This window comes from Corvus hawaiiensis, chromosome 26 (genome assembly GCF_020740725.1).
Source record: "Corvus hawaiiensis isolate bCorHaw1 chromosome 26, bCorHaw1.pri.cur, whole genome shotgun sequence".
Lineage (NCBI taxonomy): Eukaryota > Metazoa > Chordata > Aves > Passeriformes > Corvidae > Corvus > Corvus hawaiiensis.
The window spans coordinates 1833480-1856105 of record NC_063238.1 but is presented as its reverse complement, the minus strand read 5'-3'; the positions used below and the strand labels follow the sequence as shown (position 1 = coordinate 1856105).

General features: G+C 43.2%; 1 protein-coding gene across 4 annotated transcripts in view; it reads right to left on the bottom strand.

The window, feature by feature from the left end:
* The window catches only part of MAPRE2 (microtubule associated protein RP/EB family member 2), a 98738-nt gene that overhangs the window by 52739 nt on the left and 23373 nt on the right, over window positions 1-22626 (bottom strand). For 2 of the 4 annotated variants that reach the window (XM_048287071.1, XM_048287069.1), the window contains exon 2: window positions 19127-19188. Coding sequence is in view for 2 of the 4 variants with exons in the window: in XM_048287070.1 (XP_048143027.1) it covers window positions 4599-4717 (119 nt within the window). In the remaining 2 variants the exon portion in view is untranslated. Of the gene's footprint in view, window positions 1-4598; window positions 4803-19126; window positions 19189-22626 lie in introns of those variants that run through there. The other 2 variants (XM_048287070.1, XM_048287073.1) reach the window with 2 other exon arrangements.

Sequence of the window (22626 nt, the reverse complement as noted above, 5' to 3'; positions counted from 1 at the left end):
AGATTTCTGCATAGTCCCTCTTTAATGCTGGCTAGTAAGCTGTTGGCTCTAAGTCATCAGGATGGTCTTCTCCCTGCAGTAACTATCTTATTGCAATCCAGATGCTTGGCAGACAAGGGGGTTATCACAACGACAACTTTTAGAAAAACACAAGCCAAATTTATGGGGTGTAATTTATATTAGTTTGCTGCTGGTTTTTTCAAACATTTGTTATTGCATTTTTCCTGCTTTCAGTGAAATCTAGGACAAAATTCTCATAATCTGCAATGCAGCTGTTAGGTCAAGAGCAGATGCCTCTGAAAATAAAGATTCACTTACTAATATATTTAATAGCATTTGCTTTGACTGGCATTTACAGTTTCAGAAGTCACACCTATCTGTACTGTGAAGTGAGAAGACAACTCACTGCTTTTACTCTGTATCATCTTCCCAGTTCTCAGCAAGCTTGGGCCTTAATATATTAATTTTTTCAACATAATTTTTTTTTTTTTTACTCCAGTGTATCTACCTGTTTACCATATTCAGTGGAACCTAATTAAAGACCAGTAAATTCCTTCTGCCCACAGTAAGTCGAAGCAACAGGTCTCTCTTTGAACCCTGAGTAAAGCCACACATGTGGAAGGCACAGAGTCACCAGAGACAGGGGCAGGTCCTGCCAAGGGATGGATGCTCTCTGCTGCCCAGGGCCAGCCTGCATCCGGCAATTCACTGGGAGTTTGGAAGGCAAAGACCAGAACAGATTTTGCTACAACGTAAATCTTGACTTTCAGCATGGAAGTTATCAGCCCATACCGCTGTAAAAGGCAGCCCGCTAAGCCCTGTAACACCCCACAACTTATTCCAGCAGTGGGTGAGGAAATCACCACTGCTGTCTAGCTTTCATTATTATGCACAACACCATGACTCACTGCTTACACAATGATTTCTAGAATGAAGACAACACTTAGGAAAAACAAATACTTAAAACAGGTAACATTAAAAAGGTATACACTCATAGATAAAAAACTAAAACAAAAGTACTCTTTCCTTTTAGCTTAGTGATTTGAAGAAAAATAATGAGGAAGTTGGCCCCTTCCCCTCTGCTTCATGCAAGTTCTGGGTATAAAACTAAATATAGCCAGGGAACGAAGGCCCAGAAAACCATTTTTCTAGCCACACACAAAGCAGAAGTTAAGCACAGTATTCTGCAAAGGAAGGTACAACAGTTTGTCTCTTTAGGACCAGGGTGGTTTAGACTAGGTATGCCATTTGAACCTACAAGTATTCACTCAATACTTTAGCTTTTAAAAATACGATGAGCTGATCAACCACACAGGATGCCTGGAGTCTGGCAAAAAAAGCACTGCAAACGTGCCCTATTTAAAAAAAAATTCTCCACACAGCTGTTGATTTTGTTTCTCATTGAATTTTTTCAGCCATCTTTGAACACGGAAGTAAACTATCGTTAAATGTTAATGCTATTCTTCACTGCTTCAGAAAAGACCCCAAGTCTACTTTGGGCCAACAGAAAGATACCTCAGTACCAAACAAATTTTCAACAGTCTCCTGATCTGAAGCACATGAAACAGCACGTGAGCAATACAGATTGATTACAGTTATTAACTCCAAAAGGTAACATCACCCTGTGACTAAATTTTATGCCAAAGTGCCTGGTTTCCATTTACCAGCTAAGTAAATCTGGCTGAGAAACTTAACACCTTGGGCCTGTATGTCCCAGTCTGCAAAATATAATATGTCCTTTGGAAGACTTGAGAAAACTATTTGTGGCTTTGCATACATAGCACATGGCTGGGAATCGTGGTATAAGTTCAATTCCCTGCTGCATCCTCAGCTCAGCATACAACTTACAGCAGCTCCTTCCATGTCAGCTTCCTAGTCTGTAAAAAGGTATAACCTGTAGTTGTTTTTAAATCTTCTTCAGGAGGTGGATATCAAATCTTTGGTAAGACCTGGTATTAGAAATAGCGAAGTTGTTTCTTAGGTCTGAGAGTATCCAATCTGATCAATACAAATTTCCTGGTCAGGTAAGACTACTTCTGTTTTAAAATATTTATGAAACAGAACATGTTAAAAGTTGTAAAATGAGAAAGCATTTCTGTTACTACAGGAAAGAAGGACTGAAAGGCAAATACTGAACCTCTATACACATGGCAGATGCAGGTTAACTTGAGAGCAAAGCTGCAGGACGCAGAAGTGTTTTAGCTTTGTACAACTGCTCATCTGATGTCAACCTCCAGGGTGTGTGTAATGACATATTTATTCCATATTCCTAGATGGAACAACCCAGGCCAACAATCAGAGGCATAGCAACTTGATGTGTCATATGGTGAGGTCCTACAAGCCGCTCCATAAGTCTGGAATGACACCGACAGTCCAGTGTGGCAGCAGGCACTAAACTGATGGAATTCATCTGTTGTACCCAGTGATCTCCTGCTGCCACTCACACTGAACAAGGACCAAACCTGCCTAGCTACTAAAGGTTGTCATGGAAGTTGAAAGCCATTTTTCCAGTATCAAGGAGAAGCTTCACTGCAGTTTTCACGTATTTTCTTTAATGTTTCTCTTCTGTTATGCTTGACATTTCGTTCCTGAAGTATTTTACCTACAGATGGAAGCAAGTTAAGCATCATTTTCTCCCCCGGAGAAAGGGAGAAATCAACAGATATGGGTGTTATGACTCTGCAGAACAGGGTAAATTTCCAAAAGGAAAAAAATAACCTAAATAGAATTCCCCAGTGGAAATTTTTATTTGTGAATTAAAGGTTTATTTCTGAAATATATTGAACTGAATTACTTATTTACTGCCCAAAAATAACATGCAACATTAGCATTAGTAGTTCTGTATTCCTTTATATTGCTCTAGAGAGAGATAGAAATGGATAAAAATCCCTAAAGGACTAAGGAGCACTTCTCTGGAGGAAAGCCTATTCAGATACAGAGCAACTTCACAATTTCTGGGAAACTGGGCAAGTGATACAGTTATTCCTGTCATCATGCGCTGAACACAGCAGCCTCACAAAACGTCTTTTCTAGACATAGTTCAGTGTATGATATGACAGGCAAAAGGGCAAGAAAACTGACTTGTTGATGACTGCAGAAAACCATACAAACCTACTGAAAAAGAATGGAAAACCCCACTTAACTGAGGTTTTCAAAAGAACCCTTCTGAAGGAAACAAGTGAGACAGCAATCAGTGGTACCTATGACATGTCAGAATAAGTAAAGATAGATGCATGGCATTTCAAATCTACTTCATATTTCTGCTTAGGTGCAAGATGGAAATACAGCTTTCTCCTAAAACAGAATCTTGTACTACTCAGCTGAAATTTAGATATAAGAAGTGAAAGCTCCAGGCTTTCTGCAAGTAGAAATAGGTCCTTACAAAAGCAATTTTGCCGCGTTGTGCTAAGTGCGTGCACTGGGGTTCCAGTGCATGAGGTATAAGGAGATTCAGAGAGAGACACCGACTAAATTTTGTGCAATTCAAACAAACCACACACCGGGATCTCCGACGCCTTTCACGCTCACCCGTCAGTGTGTTATCAACAATGAGATTCACTGTTAAGGTTATTAATGGCCAGCTATGCCGGTGGCAGCTCCATTATTCCTCAGCAGAAGAAAAAATACTCTGATTTTCTTCAGACAAACAAGCCAAGCCATCCACGTTTGTTTTCATGTAATCGAGCTACAACTCGCCACTTTAGTCAGATATTTGAGAGCAGCATCATTTCCTGCTGCTTGAAAATCAGCTTTGAGGGGCGTGTACTCTGCAGAGGCACTGCTTGCTGTCATCCAGGGAGCATTTAAAATAACTGTATATTGACATAAGGAGCCACCGGCCCTATTATCGCCCTTCGAGTCGGCAGCAAGGAGCACATCAAACCAGTTGCGTTCCGGGCTGCGCCGCGACCCTTATCAAACAATGCAAACAATTTTAATGAGCTTATCTGCCGGAACATATTGTCAGAGATGTTAATGCAGAAGCGCTGCCAGCACCGCATGCCAAACGATTCATCAAAAATGCCTACAACTGCGACAAAAGACGGGTGTCCCCCCCCAAATGAGAGACGATAAATAAACACAAAATGGGGCTGGCGGGGAGCGGGGGGCGGGGATGGAGCCGCCCTCCCCCGCGCAGGCACCGCGGGAACTGTCACCCCCGCCCCGAGGAGCGGGGGGCGGCTGTCACCCCCACACCGGCGTGCGGGGGACGGGCACTGCCCGGTGCCCGGTGCGGCTCTCCCGGCCGGGCAGGGGCTGCCCGCGCCCCGCCATCCGCGGCCGCCGCCTCCCGCACGGCGCCGCCTCCCTCCGAGATCCGCAGCGAGGTGCTGCGGCTCTTTTCCAAGGGGAGCTGGCTGCCCGCGAGGGGGGCGTTCTTTCCCTCCTTTTTATTTCCCCCTCCCCACCTCTTTTTTTTTTAATTATCATTTTTAACCGCCTTTCTTCCGCCCGGGCGCGGCGAGCCCCCGCACGCATCCCGCCTATCCCCCGAGCGCTCCGCAGCCGGACAATGCGGGGCCGGGGGAGAGGAGGGGGCTGCAGCCCGCCCGCCTTATGCAACCGCCCCCCGCGCCGCCGCAGCGCCCCCGCAGTACCTGTAGGAGCGCTCCCCCCGCACCGTGTGCTTCCTGAAGGGGATGATGGTCCCGTTATCCTGGATGATGTCGTTGTTGTTCTCGCCATTTGGGGACAGGGCTTGGGTCGGTCCGGGCATTGGCGCTCCCGCCGCTCCGCAGAGCCCCGAGCTGCTGCCGCTGCTGCTGCTGCTGGTGTGCGGAAGGTGGCGGCAGCCGCGACTCTGCCGCCCGCCCGCCCCGCCCCGCCGCGCGTCAGCCCCCGCCGCCGCCACACGTGACCGCCCCTCGCCATGGCAACCGGCCGGCGCCGCGCTGCGCCCGGGGACGGCAGCGGCGAGGGAAGGGAGGGAAGAGAGGGAAGGGAGGGAGAGGGGCCCGCCCCGCCCCGCGCCCCCACACAAAGAGCCGCTCGCCCCGGGAGTGCGGGGCAGCCGCCGGCCCCCGCGGCGGAACGGCCCGAGCGTTCCGGCGGCCCCCGCCCGGCGCGGGCACAGACAAAGCGCCGGGGCACCCCCACACACGCCCCGGCCGCGCACGGCGGTCCCGCCGCCCCCGCGCCTGTCCCTGCACCCGTGGGCGGCACAGAAACGCCGCCTCTCCCGTGGGGACCGCGCCGTGCCCCTGCCCACCGCCGCCTGTGACAGCCGCGTGTGCGCCCGGCTTGTACGAGACCAGCCGAGACCTCGAAGCCCGATGCCTCATCATCACCCTCCGTGCCCCGGTACCTCAGCATCGTCCGCCTTTTCCCCGCACCAGGGAGCTATCGCGCTCAGGCTCCTTCTTTTGCAGGAGCCCCCACGCCGGGCTGCTTGGTTACACAGCGCCGAGCCGCGGCAGCGAACACCGCCCAGCTCTCCCCAGCATCTTCCCCCGGTGCGGGTGTGCCGGGGGCTATGGCCATCCCCACCGCACAAAGCCCGCCTGCACGGGCTGCAGCTTGCAAGAATCATGGAGTGCGTTTTGTGTTTCATATCGTAAACACTTTATTTTTTAAAAGTGCATAAATATTAAGTGACATGAAACTACAAGATGTAAAAAATCATGGACTCCTAGTAATAAAACAGCACACGAAGGTGTAAGTTATTTTATGCTCTTTTTTTCCCGGTTCCTGTGTCTGCTACTCCGCCTGCATTTCCACCCCAAACACCAGGATGTTCAAGTTACCAAGCTCTGTATCCCTGCTTACAACTTCACTGGAGAGCACACCACGACATCTGTCAAGCTGTATTGCACATTTCCAGCATTCTCCTGCGCTCAGGCTTCCACAGAAAAAACATTTGATGGTACATCCTTTAAAATCTTGCTTGGATCAGAAACAAGAATGGAAGAGACCTGCCAAGGCAGTAGCACTGAACTTCTGGCACTGGTAGCATCACCAATCACACAACCCTCCTCTCTTCTTCCCTTCCTTCTAGAAAGGTTTTTGCATCCTCCCCAGTCCATTTCCTTCTGCAAAGCTCCATGATTTCTGCATATCTCCCCTTGCCTAAATAGCAACGTGCTTCAAAGTCTGACATTACCACAGATCAGTGCTGGTCATCCTAAGGAGCAGATCTGAACTTCACTGTGGTCAAAACCTACCCTCATGTCCCAATAGTGCATCGAAACCCACACTTCTACCACATTAGAAAAACATACTATCCAGCTGTTTACAAATTGTTTTCTCTAAGCAGAAACCAACAAGGGCGGGGGGGGCTATAGGCACAGTCTCTAAACAGATCTGTATGACCTCAAGGCTGTTAGATGCAAAGTATTTGAGCCGATCTATTAACATCTTAAAAAATACATGCCCCCAAATCCAACACTCTTTTAAAAATAATTTCAAGATGGTAGGTCAAACAAAAGCCATGTATTTCTAATGTGTTCTCAGAGACATATGCTGATATTTTAACTCAGAAGTTCTGAAGTATGAGTTTGATCAGGTTTCTACCCCAGATTTTTTTCTGCACAAAGACAGTGACTTACTGAAATTTTAACTAATTTTTACCTAACCTCAGACTGAAATGACACTTCACTGAAAGCTTAGTTTACATGATTATATTCATAATATAGACCACTCACAGAGAGCTTATAAGGTGAATACTATCAATAGCACCAACTGCACAACACTTGGACTGCTGAGAATATCCTTGGATTTAAATCAGATGTATACATTAACACACATTTTAGAGCAATCTCTAACAAGGCTCAAGTTAGTCTGACAACTTGCCACTGTCCTCTGAACATCAAGACAGGGGATCTTACTTATTCTTTCTGCCGGGTTTTCAAATACACTCAAACTTATCTTTCAGTAACCAATCTATGGACATTTGCAATTGGCACACTTCACTGAAAAATGTTTCATTCATCTGGTAATTGGAGGAAGCTACCTTTGAGCCTTTTTCAAAACAAGCAACAAAAACCATTCTGTTAAAAAGGCCAGTAAGCATCTTAGTAACACTCAAGGACATGGAGAAGCCAGAAATGCTATGTGGTGACAGAATATAAAAATAATCAATAGCAGGTCTTTATCTGCCAGACATAACCCTACCTGCTCTGCAAGGCAGCAAGCAGTAAAACACTCTGCAACCCTAACTTGTAAAAACATTTTTATTTCTTCACCAGTGGCAAAGAACAGAAGCTTCTTTATTGAAGTCTCCAAAACTGTTTAAAACATGTACCAACAAAAGTATAGAAGAGAAGTGCAGGTGAGGAGAGCATGACAGCTTTGCTTCAGACCTCTTCTTGCCTCTGCATTAGGACTCAAGGTCAGAAAAACCCATGCTGCCTCAGCACAGTACCTTACCTTTATGGAAAAAGAAGCCTGGTACTGGTTTTCAGGAAGCACACATTTCAGTGGGCTTCAGTGGATCTAGCACAGCTCAGGGGGCTCTGGGTGCAATATGGATTCCATATGCACAGCCTTCCCTCTACTTAATCTCTGTTTCTGGGCACCGTGTGGCCCACAGTCACAACTCCTATCTCTATGTGCTGGAAGCCCCCAGCATCTTCTTCCCACTTCCATCATTCTAAGCTAAGAGGTCTCAAAGAAAGAGGAAACTTGTTGCTGTTATTAGGTGTCCGTCCATCTGTGCTACCTTTATAGGTTTTTACATGCACTAGGCACACCAATAGAGAATTGATCTGAAGAAGGAAAGGTCAGCGTCGGTGTTGATAAAAAGCTCCACCTGTGGTATGCTGAAAGTACCGAAATCTGGTACTCACAAGTGATGTGCAGACTAAGCAAAGCACAGAGCCAGGAAAGCAATTTACTCTGAAGGGTGGAATTACAAAACCTGATGTAATAGATCTTCAGCACTGAGACCACAGAGGCAATGGTTGAAAGGGACCTATGGAGGTCATCCAGTCCAATCTCCCACTTGGAGCGGGATCATCACCAATATGAGATCAGGTCACATTTGGTGACATGATCTTAATCAATCCAAATCTTGAAAATCTTCAAGGATGGAGACGTCACATCCTCTCAGGACCACATGCTCCCGTGCCATGCTAGCCACACAGCAAGTCCCAGGTGTACTGCTGATGCAAAAAGCATCACCCTACCACATCAAATGCATTCCAGTACTTTGATTTCTGCCATGGTGAACCAGGTAGAGAGAACACTAGAACAGGCCTAAACATCGTTCTCCAAAATCTGGTTGCTCCTTCCTCTTCAGAGCTTTTGTTCTCAGTTCCTCTCTCTTTACTTGCTCTAAGTCTCACTTACTGCAGTAGAAAGGCCATACAGGCTAATTTACAGTGCCTGAGAGTAAAATCCTCTAAAAGCCCAAGATGCGGCATTAGAAAGACCTCAGGCACACTCGACCCAGAATTTTATATTAGGCAGTTAATGTGGAAATAAATTATAAATATTTTAATGCTGATAAGAAGCAATCAATGTACGGCCTCTGACAGCAGAGGTGATGGCCAGGCTAGAGACTTCTGCTGATACATTTTTAAGGGGATTAAAAAAAACACACACACAGTTTTAGGGAGTATTTCATGTGACATAGCCAAACTATAAATACAATTAATGATTGCAGAAATTCCCCACTGCTTGGATAACTTCGGGTGGGGGAAGCAATAGGGAGTGAGACTAAGAAAAACACATTTAACCCTACAGTGGCCAGCTTGAATCCCTCATCTCTGACATCTCTGTTCATGTTCAAGCTCTAAAGGAGTCAGTGTGATATGGCTTGCACTCTTCTCAGAATACAGCCCAGCTACAAACTGCAGCAAACACCATGCAAATATAATTATTTTGGGCCATGGACATCACTTTTCTGAGGAATTTAATGAACATTCCTGTCACAAGTGCAGTTTTTTCCAGTGGGGGAAAAAAACTCCTTTGATTAGATTTCAGAAAACAGTTGGAAGGTAGCAATAACTTTTGGAAAGCAACAGTCCAGAGCAATGTAGTCCGCTTTCCTAATTTAATTATTCTCATAGTCTTTTTTTATCACAACAAAGATTAACAGAATTCTGTAAAGCCACAGATTTACACACTGTAGATTAAAATAAGTTAATTCTAGCAGTCGTGTGCCTGTGTTTATCAGAAACCCATGCAGAAACAGGCTCTTTCTCCTGAAGGAGTTGGCCAAGAGTGTTTAAATTTGAAAATAAGTGAATAAAGCAAATCAGGAAGAAAGTTTTGGAAGAGCTAAAAGAAGTCACTCTGTTAAGTCTTGGGCACATTTTGGTTGTTCAAGGAAGTCCCAATTCATTAAGGTACATTGACATACTTTATTCCCAGCAAGAGGAGATTCAGTAAGATGGGTATAACCATGAGCATACTTAATTAGGCTGCATCACAATCAGCCTAATTTCTAAAGTTGCATTTAGTAGATTAGGAACAGAAGATTTAGGAGATCAGATTTGCATGTTATCTGTGAGAAGTGCAAGTGAGGTATCTGCAACTGAATGTCTATTAGAGAGCACCGGCTTGTGCCAGCCTAAACTAGAGCACAGTTCTAACCTGCGACGATAACGTATCACACAGAAACACCCATAAAGGGATCAGCAACAGCAGTGTTACTAACACAGCAAACATGTATCAGACATGATGTGGTGCATGGTAAATTTCAAGCTGACCTGGGTTATGCAGAACTCATGTTTCCTGTTTTGCTGACATACTGTCAACAGCACTGATCAACCCAAAGGAAGGCAGTGTGGCATAAAATCACTTCAGGTGAAAATTCAAAACTGTAACTTTATAGACTTTGTTTACACAGCACTGAATAAACTGTCCCACCTCCATCCTGGTACTTCATTCTATACCTTGTATTTCTAGGCATTTAAACTCACTATGCCAAACACCAAATTATAATTTTGTCACGACAAAGAAACACTGCATGAGTTGTATTAAAACAGTTACTTATCACTCCAGACATCCTGTAGACAAAGAATGAGCTTCCCACCCTTGGGGATTCTGGTGTTGCCACTTCAAGCAAGTCTTGATTATTTGCCTTCCCTGGAGACACAGAGATAAAGAGGAGGGAAAAAAAAAAAACCAAAAAAGAGAGGGCTGTCCCAATTACACAATGTGCATGGACCACATCCCTATGAGGTAATTCAAGTCTATTTTTAAATATACAGAGATATTTATATTTCAGAGCTCACATTTAACATTTTAAGAAGTGTTCTGTGCCTGTGAGGAAGCGTAAAATAAATGTTGGAGTCTTTGTCTGCTAAGCATACTTGAAAATTTGGTCTTACGAGTTGCAAATCCAATCTGACCATTAGTGCATGAACCGATTGCTAAAGAGAGACATCTTGTAGAGCCACAGTCCGTGGGTATTTTCCTTCAGAAAGACTGCAGTTACCTTTTATAGTTACTGTAGAAATCAAATAGAAATCAAAGGATTAATTCAAGATTCAAATACTGTCTACAAAACAAGGGCTTACATTCACAGGAACAGGATTTCAAAAAACCTTGAATAAAATATTTTAAGTTATGTACTTTTAATATTAATTAAAATTAAATAATTGATTAAAATTAATAAATTGGTTTAGTGGACATTTATTAAACCCCATTAGCTAAATCTAGCTGCTTTAAAGAATAAACTCCCCAAATTCCTATTTAGAAAGAAGCATTCTTCGGTATACATCAAAGGATTCCTTACTTAAAACATAAGAAGTTCACACCAAATAGCCAGAACATTTTTATCCAGTACTTTCTACATAACAAAAAGCTCCCGTGAGAGCAGGAAATACTTCAGTGAGGAATGGTTCCAAAGAGAAGAAATTTTTACTTCCATTAACTCCAGACTAACCCAAAATTTGGAATTCTTTAGTGTCTGTTGCATTTGTTTTCAGTGATACCCACTGGGCTAAAGCAGAGTTTCAGACACACCTTGTGGAGCAGCTCTCATTTAAAAACCTGTAAATGGAGGCTGTGATCAATAAATGCTTTGAGTAAGGATTCCTGTGTCCTTAATACTGGTTGAAAGGAATTGAGACTGGAGAATGACTCATGGCTCATTCACATGCATTTACATGGAATTGTTTGGCTGGAGCTGTTCTAGATGTACCATTACCACTGAGGTGTTAACTAGTTTTCTAGACTTGTTTTGTCAGAGTTCAGATGCAAAGACTATGGAAAGCCAAAAGTAAAAACATCAAAAATGTTCAGGTAATCTGGATTCCTACATTTTTTCAGAGGATGACAGAATTTGAATTAAATGAAAGTGAGATTAGTGTTCTAGAAGAGAAGGATTTGGGTTTTCATGTTTCCACACAGTACAGTTTATGACTGTTACAACTGGGAAAAGTCAGAGCTTCAGACATTCGTATCTTAAACAAAACCAGTAAAACAAGTTATAAACGGCAAAAGCCTGGAAGGGCTTGGAAATGTGAGAGACTAAGCCTAGCATTTATTTACTTATTTTCAGCTGTTGAGGAATCTTTGGCTCTCTTCGGGCTCAGGAAGGGTGTCTGGAAAAAGGTAAAAAGATGATAAAATCAGGTGGGAGTGGACAGTCTCCATCTCTGATGTATGTTCTTACTGCTCTACACTGAAAACGTTAGCAATACACTTTGAAGGCATTTCAGTCTTTTGCTACAGACCTGTCCGACCTGCCCAAGATGCTCGCCACTGCTAAAGAGGAAGAGAGAAGGCTGGCACAAGAAAGTAATGATTCCAGCAGAGGGTCTATTAAACTTTACTGGATCAACAATGTTTCAACCAGCTGACAAAGACTTTACAAACCAGGATTTGAAGGGGTTACTTTGTCCCAGGAAACTGTTAATTAAGTGTCTCTCCTCCCACACCCAGCAAAAAGCCAACATAAACAGTATCACATGCCCTAGCTAATGTGAAAGAAATACAGAGCACATTCATGCCTGACCAGGATCAAAATCACACTGCCTAGTCATTCAGTAGCGTGTGAGTGTTTCTGTGATTGCAAACCCCAGCCCAAGAACCCATTGCCCTGCTGCAAAATACGTTTTCTCAGGACCCTACACTGCACTACAAATCATTCTCTTTCAGAGCCAAGGTGTCTCGTTGCCCATCAAATCAGCAAATGCCAAGAAGTTACACAGAAAGTGGTGTGCTTTTCTGTTCGTATGCAACCTTCCCCCACCTCCAGATAATTGCTTTTTATCTGGGACATTCATAACATTTAACAAAAACTGATTTCTGTCAGCTTTCCTCATTTTACAAGCACAGAAACGGGCCCTGCTGTTATGACCAGCTTCCTCAAGACACTTACTGTCACAAGTCTGTGCAAGCTTCATCCTCAGCACCACTGTGGTGCATCTCCAACCTTTCTTCCACAGGTTGCTTTCTAATCTTCTCAGTACTTCCAGCTCTGCAGCTAAGCAAATCCAATCCCTCTTCTCCATTGCTATAACTAATGAGTGCCTCCTCCTTTTTATCTCAGGATTTCTTCCACACCTGAGGTTTCTCCATTGTTCCTTCTCCCATTCTTCCCCACTCTTCCTTTGTCAGACATAATCCTTTGTAGGCTTGGGCAATTTCCACTTTCCTTCCTCAGCCACCTGCAGGGGACCTGGGTCAAATTGGTTGCCTTCCCTCAGACAAATCCCCAGCATACTTACTGTCCAGCTAACATACTGTCATTATGTCAGCTAACATACTAACATATGTCATTACGCCTCATTTCAGCCCGGCCAAGAGGAATGGGCTGCAGTACTTGCCTGCTGAGCTGCATGCACCTTCACATGCAGCCACCCCAGGAAGTGACACCTGTATTTAAAGGCTGCATCACAGCCAGGATTCACAACCTCGTGTGACACATTGCTGCCATTAACACACCAAAGAGCCGAAATCCCTGAGGCACCTCAGCACCTGTGAAAAACTAGGTTGCCAAGGATTTGCTTGTGATCTCTAGCTGGAAGAGAAATCAGGGAGTGCCTCCTCTTTGGGCTACAGCAAATACATGTATTGCACACAACATTTTTAAACAGATGTTTGTCTTCCCACAGACAAATAGACTTGTTTCAGCTATTTCAGGCTCCTTCCTGGCCAAATGCAAGCATCTGAGGAATTCTGCTCTTTATTTTCTGAGGATTTCTTACACACATGCTTTTTAAATTGCTGTTAAGAATTTAGACCTGTAACACACTTCTAAAGCAATAGCTTCTGTTTGCAAGTACTAGAGCATTTGGGAGCAAGAAAGTGTTCTGTGAGTATAATTTAATTGCTACTTAACACAATACCCTTACTAATCTGAAAGTTTTCGTTTTCTCACTTATTGATGGAAAACAGACTCTTTCCCCTGGCAAGTCAATGCTCATTATCATCTTAGTGTTTATGCTAAGCCTTTATGAATAAAATAGCTTTCAAATGCAGAGGAAAAATAATTTTCATAGACAGCTTTAATCATGTTACACTTATATTAGTAGTCTGAATTGAAAAAAAATTAGAATACTTGAAAACTGTGTCACGAAAATTATGTTGCTGACAGACATTCCCTAAGAGGACTTTTGGAGCTTGACCTATTAGACTAAGTTTCCATTAATACTTTGAGCACTTTATTAACCTAGTGCTGCAAGTGCTTTATTTAGATGCTGGGACCCTACAGAAGGCTTACATAGCAATTTCTGAAACCCTGAAATTTCAAATTACCCAAAAAATGTTAAGAGTTAAAGCTAGCTGGGAGAAAGCTCCTGCTGGTCTGCTTTAGTGGAAGATGCATCTGTTGAGAGCAACACACAGAAATATTGAGGGTTTGGGTAGGAGAAATAAAGAAGCAAGAAAATTTTTAAACAGTGTACAACAGTAAATTTTCCTCATGAAGTCAAATCAACAACTTTTTAAAAAATCACACATAGAAATTAAATTAACAGTACCACAACTGCTGCCACAAATTTGTGGATCAGGTGGGATACCAGCAGAAGTAATACTGTGACTATATTTTATTTGAATGTAGGGAAGAAATGAAATATAATGTAAGCTCATGCCCCTACTCTAAAATAGAGGGAGGGCCATTAAAAATGTACAGGTCTCCATTCTGAGCAGACAAGAGCATACAGAAAGTGCATGATCCCACTGAAAAGATAAACAGCTGGATTTACTTGCTTCCATTAACCAATGACCCACTTGTCAAACATAAGCTGTAGATTTAAAAGAGTGATTATGTGAAGCCTCTTACATTACACAAAAACGATCATAGCTATGAAATCAGATCAAGTCTGAAAATACTTGAGCACAGTCAATATTGTTCTTTTATACAGACACAAGACAGGAATTAGTTATTTGTTTAAAAACCTACAACATGATGTAAGGGTAGTTTCCCCGTAGTGCTGTTCAGAAGGCATTTATCCCACACATCCCGCTCAGGTCATTAGTGCTGTGCGCCAAATCCAGACCTTTTGTAAGAGGATGAAGCTCTAATGGAAGCCACTGCATAAACCTGAATATGGGGGCTCTGCCAGCTTCCTTCTATGAGGAACGGGTACTGATGAGACTTAAAACTGCTGCTCCCCACAATAAGTGGTACCCATGACATGTACCTGGCCTGTCTCATCCCTCAGAGAGGATTTTTAACACGGGTGGCAACTGTGCACACTTTGGTGGCAGATCTCCAGCTGAGGCTTTTAAGGCTCAAGCCAGATGCCACTGACTTTGCCCCTGTGCCCCCTTGCACCTCCCACCAAATGCCTGTTTCTGTGCCTGCTCCAGGCTCAAGTAGGAGCAGACATGCAAGATGCTACCGGTGATTACAACATTTGGATTTGAGTGCAACAAATTACTAGGTCCCAAGACCTGAAAACCTCTAATTTTGCCACCTTGTATTGTAACACAATAGCATTGTCCACAACAGTGGCCTTCTCATACTTGACCTAGTGCTAAACAAGTGTCTAAGAAGGTCGAAGAAGCCACTATTACAAGGAACAATTCTACTGTAAGAACAACTTAAATGTTGCTTCCACCTGACCTCATTAGTGTGCTGTGCATCACCAGTGACTCCTACTTTGCTCTGACTCAGTATATAGAGTGATTTTCTGCAAGCTGCAGATCATGGAGCATGTATAAGCATCCAAGCAGTCAGCTAATGAAAACCAAAGTTTCCAGCTCCACTGATTGCAGAGAAATATTAAAAAATGCTGATACTTGGAGCCTCTCCACCTCTGGATTTTACTCTGCTGCTGGAGGCCCTGAGCACCACAGCTCAGTATCCCAATGCCTGCTGTGCAGATGCAGGCTTTAGCAGCAGCACGGGAAGAGAGGCCAGGAAAGCTCCCTGGTGCCTACCACAGGACAGGGGCACATGCAAGATTATATTTATAAAATCTAGAAACTGCTTTGAAAAATCACACAGTTATTTTTATAGCATCTACATGCACTATAAATACTTGATATATCTGACAAGGATTACTATTTTCCAAGGTCCTAGATTTTATGGTTTCTTTTTCTGCTGGAGCAAAACTCAATCATTACTTGAATCATCCTTTAATGAACATTCTCCAGCTTCTAAATGAAGCACCATTGATAGGCAAGATGCAGAAGACAATAAAAGATGACTAGAAACAAGGGTATATTTTTTAATATATATTATTTTATATTATCATAGCTTCAGCAGTCCTGGCATTAATTGGCACCATTTTGTAACCTCTGAACAGCCACATTGTATATAAAATAATAATAATAATAATAATAAAAGGCTTCTAACACTTCGAGTACAAAAGGTACTAGTGGCAAGAAAACAGTGCCTTTTCCTCATTACAGTAGAAAATGAGGTTTCTATTTAATAAAAACCCCAACCACAAGGCTATGTGTTTTTGTAACTGTAAATGTATGTCAGTGCTGTTGACAGCTTCTGCGTTGGAAAGGATCTCATTAACTCTGAACAAAACCACACGTTATCTTTTTGAAAAGCACAGTTACGTTCCTGATGAATCATCAGCTGCTTTGCTGAGCTCCTGTGGGATAATTTTTGGTATCGGGTACTGGAAAAATAAATATCACCCCAAAGTTCAGAATATTTTCAGACAGCACCATAAAAGGCTATCCAAGCTACCCAGTTCCTAAGTTAAGAAGGGAATGGAGCTGGTGAGCGCACAGCCATAAGCAAACATTCCATTTGGTTAACTTTGCTCCCTCAGGTTCAGGCTTTAGGGCTCTGGTTTTCTCATGTTGGATCTAAACCAGCTATAAACCATCTGTATTCTGCGCAGGACTGACTCCCAAACAGATGTCCTCCACTGCATTTTGCGGGACTTTATGGTGTTGCCACAGAATGACCATGCTTTAAAAGCACTCCGCTCAGCCCACCTACTTCCCACTTCTTCAGTCTTTTGGCTGAAGTTGCAAGGCATCCCTTAGGAAAGTCAGGTCTTCTTTGGTGGACATTGTGGGAACCAGTTGGGGGAAACAAGCAGCAGGGGACTGAGGGGGAAACAAAGTGCTCTCATCTAGAAATAGTGTTTCTTCTGTACCAGTGCTGGTGCTGGGAGATAAGGAGAAAGAAGTGAGAGGAAGCAATTCTTTAGTCTGCTGGTTTGGTAAGTACATGCACCTTTACCATGAACAGCCAGAGAATATTTATGTCTGCAGGGAAGAAAAAAGCTCGTAACGGCCTTTGTTCAGATCTCCCCTGAACACTTCATGAATTAGTACTTCATCATACCAACATACTTTATATACACGTGTACATATATATATATATGGACACACTTTTAAGGTATTTTCTTTCTCTTCACCTATCCCAAAATAACTGAAATCTAATGAGTAATTCCTGAGCTAATGTTCCAGTAGAAACCAGCCTTGCTTTCTAATGTTAGGACATATTGTAATTGCTTTGGTGATAATGCATCAATCAAGGAATTGCTACTGCCAAAAGGCCCCATCTGCATGTCGCACATGAGAGCACCTAATACAAGAACTGTAAAACTCCTTGGATATTCCAATATCCATCCCTCATGTTGTTGTCCATATAACTTAACTCCACGGAAAAATACACCCATTTGTCAGGCTCAAAGCCACTGAAACCTGACCAGAAGGTTTCCTGTGCAAAGACTAGTATAAAATAACATGTTACATGGATTTGGAATTGTAATAGCTCAGCTAATTCTATAGCAGTGTAATGAATCTCTGGTCTTAGAAGGCTGATAAATAGATCTTCATTTGGATATATATTAGGCCATAAGGACTAAAGGATTTGAAAAGGAAAGGCTAAACAGTGAGCAGCAATCCGTTGGGAATACACTGGAAAACCGTCTGTTGCTTCACAGAAAGGGTTACATGTTGCAGGAAATCTGCACATGTCAGATAAGTTTCTGTTAGACAGGTAGGACGCAGTCTGCTTTTATAAATGTCCACTTGGTGGTTGTGCACTATCTCCATGCTCACAGTTTTCTTTAGACTTCCTGTTGTTTCCAAGTACTTGTGACAATGCCAGTATAACCACAGTGACGAAGCCTGACTTTAAGCAGCAGCATCTACTCCATGCCAGAGCAGAAAGCAACAGATGAAAGGCTCTGTGGCTCAGCACAGGGCATTGTCCTGCTGCACTTCCATCTGCAACACCTTCCCGGGAAGGGTTGCATCCACAGGGGAGGACATTACATTTTCCTAGTTCTTGCTCTGAGATGCCTCCTGTAGTCTAGATTTATTGCTTCATCCTTGAGGCATATGAGCCACTTTTGACTAAATTATAGGCTGATTGTCCTGAGAGTCATCAAATACACTTGAGCCCCGCATGTCTGCTAATTGCTGTCGAAGTTACTCTTGCAATCTGGTGAATCTGGACTATATGATTCCTTGTTTAACTGTCCCTCTCCTACTTACCTATGTCTGTGCTGGTGAACAATTGCTGGTGGCAATTCTGATATCTACCATAGAACTTATCCTGAATAATTTCTCACACCTATCAGGTATCTAGAGAAACCTTTCTGCAAACATATTTAAGTTTTCTTTTTTTTTTTTGGCAGGGCATTACATAACCTGGAGCAACCCCCCTAGTTTCACAGTAAAGCTAGTCTTTTCACTTTTAGCTGTGAAGCACGAAGAAAGTATCACTGCAAACTGAGCTGCCTCCTACATCCAAAGTTAGCATTTATTTACACACTGTAACAGCTTTGCAAGCATTAGCTAAAATGCAGCAGTATGTTTTGAAAATGAAAGTTCTTCATTACACAGGCTGAGCATCATTTCAGTGCCATGCATGTGTTTATTACTAGCTGTGAATAAAGAAACCCCATGCTACTGCAAACCACTAATGCTGCAGCACATTCCTTCCAAGGGAAAGGGAAGGAATGGTATCCAGCACAGTATGGTGAGCACTGCCAATGGTGAACCCGTTCAAACAAGAGGTTTAGTACCAGGTATCCTCTGCTCCATTTTGGCAACACTGGCATTTCTTGTTTAACAGCACAGAGGCAGCAGCAATGGTACAAGGGCAGCAAGTGATGGCAACCGCAGGAAGCAGGGATCTGTTCAGGGCACATCCCTTCTGAAGGCTTTCTAAACATTGCCACCTTGTGGGCCTCCTGTCTGATATCACCGGTCCTTCCACTTTCCCAAGGTGACTTCCTGAGCAGATTTCACAGATGCCAAGCTGGAGGCTGGATGGTTGAAGTTAAAATCCCATAGCTGGGGATTAAAAAAGGGACAGCACCTTACGAATTCTATGTGGCATTAATTACTAACTCCATACACATGCTTCATGTAATTTGCTTTTCTTCCACTTAACATTATGATGGCAGCACTAATAAAGTGCAGAAGAGCTAACATTTAACAAAACAAAAGCAAGGAAGGATACAATTTCTCGAATCTCCCAAGCAGAAGGGAGACATCAGATTCATTGTCCACCTCTAGGTTGTTTTTTCTTTAGTTCCTTTCTGTCACCATTCCCTTCTTACTCCAGTCAAAACCCCTCCCCCCAAATTACTTACTATATTTATTATAAAATTATTTATTATAAGATGTCTGTGGCCTCTCACTTAGCTCTCATCAGTTTTGTCTCATGACTGTTACATAGTCAAAGATGATGGAGAGGAATATCACTTGTTATTGATACCAAACTTACTTAACTACTGCCTTACAGCCATCAAACACAAGTTCTTAGGTAAAAAAACCACAAATGCACAAACATACTTACTTTGGGCATCCAAACACTTTCCCTGGTTGCCGGCTTGAATTGTTCCTTGCAGCAATTTGGCACTGAAAAGAAAACATGAAACCTTTAGTTCAACCACCAAATAGGAGGGGGGGAAAAAAAAGATTCACTGGATGGTCTTTGTTTGCATTGGTTGAGCAGTGATGATGTAGTCGTATGCTGAAAATTGAAATGAGTAGAAATTCTTCATTACAAGGCCCCAATTCAGCTGTGTTCACAATGGCTCAGTGTCTAACACATCTGCACAACAATCAGATGCCCCCCGATAGAGTAGCAGGTCTATGAGCTCCCTTATGCAGTACTGCATTTAGAGTTTATTCATGATTTCCAGGCACACTGGTCTTTCTTCATCCAAGCAGGCTTCCTCCGAGCACAGGCAATCAGTTATGACTGTTGTGTCATGCAACTGGAGCCTTGCTGCACTTGCCTAAACAGCTTTTCAGAGGAAAAAAAAAAATCTGCCATTGAGAAGCACAGTAACTGTTATCCAGGAAAGCCCGTGTCTTTGCCAACACAGCACAAAAACGCTGGCAGTTCTTTGAAGTGGCTCACTAAACAATGAAATCGTGGTGCTGCCCCCTTGTAGCAGCCACATTAAGGCCCATTCCCTTCTGTGCTCCTACATGGAATTGCCTAAGAATGCTAAATTTGTCCTCACATCCATTCTCTCAAGTGGTACATTACAGACTACAGAAACATAAGATGGAGCAACCGTATATGGGTTTCAGTTTGTGCCTTGAATTACATACTATGGTTACGTGGCTAAGTTTCTTAATTCAACTCCTCAGTCAGCAGGAAATATCATTCCTAGCAGGTAAATAATGGTTTACAGTCAGACCAGGGCTCTGGTTATTGCTTGTTTTGCATTCCTAGTCAACTAGTTGAGACAGCCCAGCAGGGAGGAGTATTCCAAAGACACCTATCTCTGTGTAACAGCACAGAACTACACCAAATAGGATCCCAGGAGTACTCAGACTGCATCAGGGACCAAGGGATGCAAGAAGCTACCACAGGTGAATTTATATTCATCAAAACCCCTGTTTCAAGAGGAGGAAAACATAAAGCAATTCTCACTATAATTCATTATCATCTGGAAAAGGTAAACAGACCTTTAAAGATGGCTTGTCTAAAGGGCTGGATCCCAGCTCCAGAAGCTGTGACTCATCCTGGCAGAGAACTTACGAAGGCTGCTAGCAAACTGGAAGGCTGAAGCTACCTTAAAGCCAAACCAGAATGGGAATTAACTATTAAACATGTTATTGTTTCATTTCTTTGAATCTCTCCAAGCCTCTTAAGCTTTAGTTTTCAATGTACTCTTTTTCCTCCATTTGTTTAATGTGGAAAGTGATTCCAGCACAGCTGACAAACCTCAGGCATCCTATTGGCAAAGGAACAGCAAATCCATCATGGTATGTTGGCTTTTGCTCAAGTAGTGCCCCTCTGAACTGAGATCTGACAGCACTACTCCAACAAGAGTGCCCCGTCCTTACAAGTTGCGACAATGGTTAGAAGAAGACATCTCTCGCCAGAAGGTGTTGACCAGCACTTCTAACAGGCAGCAGCAGTGGAGAGACACAGTGATTCCGTTAGAAATATGACACTTAATTTACTCATGGAATGTTTTCCTAGCTATACTTTCTGAAGAGTGTGGTATTTATGGCATATTGAAGACAGAGGTAGCTAACTTCATCGTCTTCAGTATGTAGACCTCAGTTTGAGAGGGATTTGAGTAACACCACCATACTGAACTTCATTCATAGTCTCAAATAAAAAAATCCTCATAGCACAGGATCCTAAAACTTGGAAGCTGATTCTGCTGATGCTTGCACAGGTCAGGCCAAAGAGGTACATCTCAGCAGCAGCTCCTGCCTTTTTGCCTTCAAACCTGAGCTGCAGGGAGCAGTGCGATCACTGTGGCCAGATGAGATAATTGGCACTTGCTGCTGTGTGCAGCAGCACTGCCAGGTCTCCACCTGCTCCGTAAGCCACGCCAACACCTCAACCCGTCCTGCTGGCTTGAGATGCCGCAGCAGCACCCAGGCAAGGGAGCGGCAGGAAACAGTGGATCATTAGGGTGGAATTTAATTTAGGTGGACAAAGGAATGCAGTAGAGGTCTTAGTGGGTGTGAGGAAGGTAAGGATGGAGAGCTGGAGTCTCCTTTAAAAGGGTGGAGGGATAAAGATGTACAATGAAGACAAAGAGAAAAGGATTCCACATCCTTCTACTTCATAGCAGGCCATGCACCACTCTCAGCTGCAGACACTGGCATCACATCACCACCCTACGTAAGCCAGCAAGCACAATTCAATTCCTCAAAACTCCCCAACATACACAGGCTGAACTGATTCTAAAATAGGTTCCCATCTCCTAAAAAGTCACCTTCCAAGACACCTAAAGAAATTCCTTCTTCCACATTGGAAAACCTAGGAAAAAGAGGATGAAGCTGTAGAGGATCAGGAAAATGGGAAAGACCTTAGGATACAGAAAAAAAAAAAATTAAGAGCAATTTAAAGAGTAGTTTCAGAAAATCCTGTGCAGTAAAACAGACAAAAACAACTATGTTTTTCTTCTTTCAGGACAGAAACTTATGATTTGTTCAATGTTGTAATGCAAGTATTTGCAGCTATGTGTGAAGTTACACATAGCAGGAAGTTCCCTATATTGGACTATCCATTTCCCTGACGAGTGAATTACACTGGGGGAAAACAGATCAATGTTTATCATAAAATGCTTTTGAGTTTAGCTGTTATTAATAGAATTGAGTAGCTTTTATTAGTAGCCAATGACTGTTCACGTAGTGCATTCAGTTCTCCCCCTCCCACAACCCCTTGTGTCATCCCGCTACAGCTACAGTCGGGAAGTGAAACCCAGGCGAGGGGGGTTGGACTAGTGGGCCACTGGCTTCCAAAGGGTCCCTCAGGGGTCCCTTCCCTTGCTTCACCAGCTGTGTACACAGCTCTGTAGCCTACATTTGCCACTTTTTCAGATGCTGCTGGGTTACATATTCTGATTGATACTAATGAGTGCTAGTGGAGGCCTCAGGCAGCTTTGGCAAACTTTTACGGTTCAGAGTTTATGGAATCTTGGGGTGTCCAGTGGATTCAGCCAGACTCCTGCTCTCCAGGGCTTACGTGGTCTCTGGAGGCTTTCACTTGCTCCCTCTCAGCATATACTTTTCCTCCCTGTGCACAACAGCTATTGCTGCATCCACAATGCTGAACCTACTGACACAAACTGACGCAGAAGGGGCTTCTATAATAATAGCCCTTGAAACGCTGTAAAGCATTACATTTAACTTGAATGAATATTGACCAAAAACAAATCCCAAATCAAAACAAAAACCACCCCAAACAAAACAAGAATTGGGCAAGAAGGATATGAGAATGCAAGTAGAAAGCAAAGCAACTAAATGGAAGAAGAAAGTACAGCAGAGAATCTGTAATAAACAAGGAACAACAGCGTCTAGAAGCACATCCTACAA